This window comes from Pecten maximus, chromosome 5 (genome assembly GCF_902652985.1).
Source record: "Pecten maximus chromosome 5, xPecMax1.1, whole genome shotgun sequence".
In the NCBI taxonomy this organism is placed as follows: Eukaryota; Metazoa; Mollusca; class Bivalvia; order Pectinida; family Pectinidae; genus Pecten; species Pecten maximus.
In genome coordinates this window covers 2144897-2153360 of record NC_047019.1, presented here as the reverse complement: position 1 = coordinate 2153360, position 8464 = coordinate 2144897, and the positions used below count along the sequence as shown (strand labels likewise).

Genomic DNA, 8464 nt, shown 5'->3' with positions numbered 1-8464 from the left:
TTTCGATTCACGTTTTATTCACATTCACAAAAGGCTAAGATTTTAAATAAATGTCTTTATGATATGATGCAGCTTATCACATCATCACTCACGAGATTTCACAGTAACCTTCTCTCGTATGAGGTCCGCAGCTTTCTCTGCAATCATGAAGGTAGGCGCCATGGTGTTACCAGAAGTGAGATAGGGCATGATGGAACAATCAGCTATCCCTCAAACCGGAAATACCTTTCACCCTGAAACGTTAAGATCAGTGTGAAATCTAAATTCGATTTCTTGCATTTCACCTTTTGTTTCATTTGCTCTGATCATATGAAATTGACCACTCACATATTAGATATCGAATAAATGATTGGAATAGTACCTAACAGCTTCTCACACCAGATGAACGAAACTATAGAAATAACTTCTGGAAAGGACAACATTATCACAAACTCTTGACCAACTTTTGACCAATCTTGCCTCTTCACAGATAATTCTTCGGGTCCTTTTCTTCTCCCGTTTTTAAGACCTTACTGCGTACTTATGTCGTAAAACAATATAAAAGTATGTCGTCTTTTCATCTCTTTGAGGCAGGAGTGTTCGAATAATTTACCTCAATTGTGGGTCTACTACAGCAGTTGGATCAGAGAGGGCACCCATTTTACATGTAGACGCTGGATGGTAAACTGTTGTTGCGAGATGACGTATCAAACATTCCCAATAATCATCAGAATCCGGAGTCTTCTCTTTACATCCTGGTATGTCAGTTTTACGAAAAGATGTTCCTAGTTTCTTCATTGCATCCGTTTTCATCAACCTTTGAATGTACCGAACTCCTGCCATATAGAACATATTATATATAGTCTATATTGATGAAAATATTGTCAATTTCATAGTATTGATAGTAACATCATTTAAACATATTCGTTTTACATAGCATCCTTTCCCCTAAATTGAGATTACGAGAAAGAAGTTATATCAAAAGAGTTTAGATTTCTTGTCACACTCCCACGAAAGAGCACTTCTTGTCACACTCCTACAAAAGAGAATTCCTTGTTACACTCCTACGAAAGAGAATTTCTTGTCACACTCCTACGAAAGAGAATTCCTTGTTACACTCCAAGGAAAGATCTTCTATCCCTTACCTCCCATCTCTTCAAGCGCAAGAAATATCCATCGGTAAGCAAATTCAACAAATGATTCGCGAATGTATAAGTTCTGTTGAAGTAATCCATATCACACCTTTTAACAAAGCATGACAATAACATTGCGAAAGAAAATAAAGGTCTTTAAAATAATACTCCATAGCTTGTATTCTTAGTTTTCTGTTCACATTGCATTAAACAAATAGTTTGCGTTGAAGTGTCAAGAACCCTTCAAAATGAAAGATTAAATAAGTGATTTGCGGTAGAAACCTAGATGTTTACTCGTACGTAAGGCATTCACCTGACGATAATGCTGTAAATTCTGAAACCAGGCTTACCTCTGATGTAGGTCTTGACGTCCTCAGGGTCCTCCAAGTAATTTGGATCTAACAGCGGGTAGTCGAAAGGATCGCGACTTACCAGGCGAAGAGAACCCTTGCTTTTGGGTTGAATGAGAAAGATAGCGACAGAAAAACCTTCCGGTGTCACATCCAATCGATGAATAGGATTGAACAATGCTTCGTTCACCTGCAAACGACATTTAAGGATTCAAACAAAGACGTTAAATGTAACTTCTATATCTACAAAATACACGTTCATCGTAACTGTAATGTCACGGATTATGTGAAGTTATCAGTACTAGTGATGGTGTGAACATGCTTTGAAACGGGAAGGCAAGGTGGAAAGAAAAACTCGACTTATTACGAAATGAACATTTGAAAGTTGTAGTTGATTAAGAAGTGACAGCAGACGGCAGAGATCCAGTTAGGGACTATTTGGGAGAAGAATGAATATCCGTGTACCTGTATTCTACATGCGAGTTTATTTTTGTTTGTTTTGTATGTCTTGTTTGGCAGGCTGCATGAACACATTCGTCAACTTTTATGTCAAGTTGCCAGCATGTTATTTCATAAAATGTGTTTAGCCCAATACTTTACGGATTTCACTAATGACTGAACTTATAGTATTGTCATCGAAATAGTAGAATCCCCGAGGAGTTCCGGATGTGACGTTATCAACACCGATCAACCTGTTTGGTCTGGAAAACTGAGTAATGTAACTATATTCGGTGTTTGTGAAAAAGAATCTGCCGAGGTTGAGGAATTCTCACCTCGTCCCTGTAGTTAAAGTGTGCAATACGAATCGCCATGTTCCTCCAAAGAGCTCACAAGTGTAAACTGAATATCCGGAGTTTTCCTGTCTGGTTCCGTCCTGATAAAGGCCTGGCTCTCAATAGCAGCGCTACTAGTTAGTAAACCTAGACAAATGGATAGAACCAGCAGCATTTCTAGTTTGGTCTTCCTATTCTTATCATCTTAATATGGCGTAAAGGGTTAACAATTAACAAACTGCAAACCTACACTTTTTTATGGAAAGGGATCGTTTCTCCCGTATGAATACGAATAGCATTTATAAAATGATGGGATCAATGCTCTGTAAAATTTGAAGACTAATTAACGCTTTTACTTAACTTTTAGTTTTTAATATTTTACTCGACCCAGACGTTGCTTCAGTCAGTTAAGTTGTGTGAACGTACGGACTGGCAGTTGCTTTGTCTGTATATGTACTTACTAAGACATTGAGATTTATAAGTTGGGAAACCATTTGATAGTATTCAACACGATACGTTCTCGAAACCAGACTAACTTACCTGTACCGAAGAGGTAGTACTTCAGCCAGTTGATTGGTGTGAAGACCTTGGCGGACGTGTAACTAACTGGTTTCTCAATATCGGCCTTTACGAAGAACATCATATGATCTCTTAGTACTGCTCCTACAGGCAAGTCAGCCACAACGGGGATCTGTATAACATTGTTAAATGTCTCAGTGTTTCCTTTGCTTGTATAATACTTAAAGTACAACACCAGTACCTTGTCTTTTATAAAGAATAATAAACAAATTGCATAGCTTCACTTGTGGCTTCGTTCTTGTGTACAGTTATTACCCCTAATTCTGTGAGGTGATCCTTTGGTCCGACCCCTGACAGCATTAGAATCTGTGCCGACCCGATAGATCCCCCATTGAGGATAACCTCTCGTCTGGCAGCTACAGACTTCTTCCGACCCTGCTGGACGAACTCCACACCTACTGCTCTCTTATTTTCAATATTGACCTGTTATGTTAAAAGGAATGGCAATTGCATCAGAAGGTTTTAGCAGACAACTTAAAAAGAATACCGACATTATAACGTAAAGATAATTCTAAATAGACATAACAAGAGCAAAATATAACCAAAAATATAGATGATTTACATGAAAACCCAAGGGGCAAGGATAATAGGATCCAAATGTTTCGGGAGAGTAAACATTTTACAGGTACGCTTCATCAACGACATCCACCTCACAAATCTAGATCAAATCTGTATTAAGTCATAATCGTAGGTGGTGACAACCACTATGCATATCAATAAACATCAAATAGTCCGTCTTCATATCGCATAGGGAAATAGAATATTTCCAAATACGACTGTGAAGTCGACCATAAAACTCGCCGTGGTCTTTACCCAGCTACATCTCTAGAAACCTTGTCTTAATTAATCTGTCAGTAGTCCACATATATCACAGAAATCGTGATGATGGGAACAAACCCTTGAAACAACAGTCGCCGGGCTGACCCAAACTAGTGAGACCAAAGACACAAAACATCAACGAAAGCCATTTGACTTACTTAAACTGCTCGAGATGACAAACTTTGGAAACAAATGAACACTAAAGGAACAAATCAAATAGACATAACAAAGGTTATTGGCAGGATATAAACGAAGTAACAAAGGAAACAATTCAACCGCATCAAAACTTAAACAGAAACAACAATGAGCAAACAAATTACATAGCAAATGTGTAAATCTAATATTTACCTCCCAAACCCGTTACTAGTTTCATATGGGAAATCGTGTGGGCTTACAAATACACCAGTACAATGACCATGGCACAGCTGACAGGACATACCTTGGTGACATGTGACTGAATCGCTACATGCAGATTCTTTCTTCCCAGAATCGGCTGTAGAAACCCTTTAGCGGCATTACATCTTTGTCCTCCTCCAATGATAGCCCATGCCCGACAAAAGCCATCTTGAATCCCATTGTTTCCGTTACAGTCGTGAACTTTGAACCCAATTTCCTTTGCTGCCTCAAAGTAGACGCCCGCCAATTCAGACTTGGTGGAATCTGATACAGCGATCGGCCCTCCCCGAGAATGGTATTCTATTAGAGGTGAAAAATTAAAGAAATTTGCTGTTTTCTATAAATGTTTTCAGTGGTGGGACACATACCGTTACACCAGAATTAGGAATATAATTGAAGCGCTGGTTAATTTGGCGAGATAACCAACACAATCTCCAATAGGTCCATTTATATGTATAAATGACTGGCATAACATATTTTTTACATCTATTCACTCAATGCCTACCAAGAACTCGTCGATGTTATCCTGAAACCCATAAATATAAATCGTATACGTCCGAGTACGTACATCGTACCTTTATCAAACCCATCTGTTTCACGCATATCCTCTGATTTAAGAAAATACGGTAAAATTTCGTCATAGCTCCATCCTTCACAACCATTGGCCGCCCAGGCGTCGTAGTCATGGCGACTACCCCGGACGTAGGCAAGTCCGTTTAGAAGAGTCGACCCTCCAAGTCCCTTCCCTTGTGGCCAAATGCCTACCTGTTATGAAAACACCCACGTAAAATGTTTCAGTCGATGTCTGAGATAAATTTGGTGTAAGCAGGTATAGGTATATATACATTATAAAGTATAAATATGAACATAAACATGATCTGTCGGCAGAAATGAACACATTGCACCTCGTCAAGAACGTATATTTCTATGTGGTATATGATTCGCTCTAATTCTCCTATCTGTAATCTCGGTATTAGAGGGAACTCGTTGGAAATCAAGTACAACTGATTGTTTGATCTCAATGCAACATGGTTAATCTAAGGTGTTTACATTTTTGTTTGTTAGCTGTATGTGATTTCTTGTACTGTACACTTAGAGTGTTTGCACGTTTTCACATCAAAATTTTACTTTACATGAACATTTTGATTACAGGTACATTGTATGCTCGGAATGTGAAGAGAAATTCATAGCATTTCATTCGACTCCCCAGTACCCTGGGCCCAGTGTTGGGGTATGCACGTAGGTACGTATATATCATTGATTATAGATGTACTAGCCTTATTTATAAATGAGATAATTATCTGTGAAATTCATTGCAATGTTTCATCTATTTGAAGTAGCAAATCCAATGTCCATTCAGACTATTTACTTAATGGAATTGTGTGTTTCATTGTTGGGAATTTACGTATATATCATCATACATGTACATATGAGAATAAAAGATCATGAAAACCAGAACTGATTAAGAGGGTCAGATACTTGGTATTCTTGAGATTTAATTGGAGAACAAGTGTTGACGACTAGAAACTCGATTTTCGAAGTAAAATTGTAACCCGGGATCTTAAATATATGGTATTGAATGACTGTTATCAACATCGACAATTTACATTGGACGTGGGAAGTACACCCATTCAACATGACGAGGGTCGATATGTACAATGGGGAAAGTAACAGAAATAAATGCCTGTTGATGTTTACGTTTGTTGAACATAGGGGTACCTGTTTAAGGTTCAGTTTGAATGAGAAAAATTGCTTTGTAGAAAGCATTTAGTTCATTACACAAGTCAAAGATGTACAAGAACAATCCCTGACAGACGGACGGACAGAAAGACAATTATCTAAATCACAGGGTTTGACACAAATCCTCACCTTAACGGTACATTAATAAACACAATACTTAACATACATGTTACATATTGTATTTATATATAAAGAACCTGTGGTTTGTAAAATTTGTACCAAGTCCCTATGATCTACATTTTAAAGCATTATCTTATCTACATTACAGAGACAATGCAATGTGGTATTTTGATATAACTGACATATTTGGTGAATTTTAATCTGTATACCACATGTGTTTCTCCTGAATACTGTAACATGTATACGCTACCTACTCTATCTTTCATCGCAAAGTGTGCATGCCTCTGTGGTACCGTCCGGTATATCCAATCAGCTTCCGTCATTTGGGCTTTAGGAGCGTTGTACGGAATATCGTATACCGCTTTTTCAGACTCAGAGTTCCCCGCCTCCAACAACAAAACTGTGACGTCAGCATCCTCTGACAGACGATTCGCTAACACCAAACCCGAGGCACCACCTCCAACTGAACCAAATAGATATGTGGGCAGATACTTGCGAAGTTTTTCAGCGATTTGTGTCCATGCTTCATCATTTTGATCAATTAAATGATAATTTACTTATAAAAATGGCGGTCGTTGATTGTATTGATTGGATGCCCCTATCACAGAACAGATTTCTAATGATTTTTAGCAATGAGCTCGTGATTTGCTTTGACTCCAAATATCACCGAGGCTAAGGCAGAGGTCAAAAGGCTACTGGCTGTATACATTACTTCAGGAAAAGTCATAAGTTTTAAAACAGCCGATCATCAAATCTTACCAATTATGTAGTCGTATGACTGATTAAAGTTCCGGACAAATTGATGTGGCGTTCTCCATCGGAAGTAATCAGTTAAAATGGCTGTTACTATTCCCAGGAACGCAGCTATCCAAATCTTCATGATTGTCGAAATGCTATAATAAAAAATACATAATATTGATTTTGTGTAATTCGTGTGACAGCCGCCAATTCAGGTGGTCGGATGGCGCAGTGGTAACACAGTCGCCTTCTACTTTTCTCCGATCGGACGTTAAACCGTATTGTTCACCTGTCCGACCACGTGTACTTCAGATTGCTAGACAGCAACTTTATTTTTCGTTCTGTCTGCTGATTAAGACGAGAAAAATGACCAACTGACTCATACTATAAACCATACTCGCTGCATGGTTATAATATTTTTTTGTCGTTTTCCTATCACTGTGAAAGTCGCGGTGACATTATGGCACGCCAGGTTGTCATTTATTCACGGAGCAACGTTGATCCAGGATTTTACCAGATATTTTATCTTATATAATTATATTTTATCTTATATATTATAAACTTTATAAAATATAAGATATAAGATATCTATATAATATATCATAAAAGATATAAGATATCTTATAAAGAAAATTTAATATTATATTTCATAAGATATCTTATATATTATATTAAGATATCTTATATATTATATGATATATCTTATATGAGATATCATATATTATATGAGATGTAAGATATCTTATAAAGAAAATTATACAATAAATCTTTATACTATAATATAATTCGATTATAAGATATCTTATATAGAACAAGATTTGAATTTGAGATAATGAACTCTCCTCCACTCGATGAAGGAGCCGAAATGAAGCTGAAACTACATATAATGGTTTGAAACATAGTATTGTTCCGTGCCTAGCCGATCGTCGTCGCGACAGAGGGTTGATTATGTATATTCCGCGCGCCTTCCAACAAAACGGAAGTGACCTTATACAGAGGGAGCAGCCATTCTCAAACTATGTTTTGACGAGAGTCTCGTTCTTTATAAGATATCTCATATATTATACAAGATATCTTATATCTTTTTTGAGATACATTATATGCTTTTTAAGATATCACATAAAGAAAAAGATATAAGATATCTTTTATGATATATCCTATTAGATATCTTATAAACTTTAAATATGGTATATCTCATATATGTGTAAGATAATTTGGTTAAATACTGGATCAACATTGCTCCACGAATAATGGCAACTTGGCCTGCCATATGAAACTGCCAATGTGCACACTATCAAGTCGTTCTAGATACTCAAAAGGTTTCCCACCAGAACCCTCGACTGTGTCTTATCACGGTCACGTTGTGTTTAGATTAAAAACACTAGATCCTTTGATGTTAATCATACGTATCTCGAGGTATACGATTACATCATACGGACCTCGAGGTATCTGTACATGTAAATTGACTTGCTTTGAACTTGGTTGTCGTTGATATGTGATCAGCAAAGGAAATACGTCGACTTAGCTATTTATCTGGGTTTTTTCCATGGTGCAATAAACGAAAGTGATTTTTTTTTCCATTTGGTGTGGGGTAACCATACTTATATTTGTCTTTTAGTGATGTAGGTAGCCATACTTACATTTGTCTTTTATTCATTCATTCATTCTTTAATTCCTCATAAAGAGATACATAGAAATTCAAATTAATAAATACATTTCAATCATTTTCTTTTACAGTCTATGGTTTTCAAGATTGGAGAGAAAAAATAATTTGTCGCGTTCGCATCGCGGAGCGCGTCTGTTGATTTAGCTTTGGTCGTTGGCTGCGAGAAATGCA

At 37.1% G+C, this 8464-nt stretch overlaps 1 protein-coding gene across 2 annotated transcripts; it reads right to left on the bottom strand.

Annotated features, from left to right (window-relative positions):
• Positions 1 to 7088, bottom strand: LOC117326830 (glucose dehydrogenase [FAD, quinone]-like). 2 transcript variants are annotated; one of them, XM_033883595.1, is made up of 10 exons: positions 6649 to 7086; positions 6144 to 6352; positions 4605 to 4794; positions 4073 to 4329; positions 3070 to 3237; positions 2776 to 2926; positions 2236 to 2382; positions 1463 to 1652; positions 593 to 815; positions 1 to 233 (listed from the first exon to the last, which is right to left on the bottom strand). In XM_033883595.1, the coding sequence occupies exons 1-7, from the start codon at positions 6767 to 6769 to the stop codon at positions 2249 to 2251; spliced, it is 1230 nt and encodes a 409-aa protein (XP_033739486.1). In that variant the 5' UTR covers positions 6770 to 7086; the 3' UTR covers positions 1 to 233; positions 593 to 815; positions 1463 to 1652; positions 2236 to 2248. The 2 variants fall into 2 exon arrangements, with proteins under 2 accessions (XP_033739486.1, XP_033739485.1); XM_033883594.1 differs by lacking the exon at positions 2236 to 2382 and having other exon boundaries at positions 6649 to 7088.
• Between the last annotated feature and the right edge of the window lie 1376 nt (positions 7089 to 8464).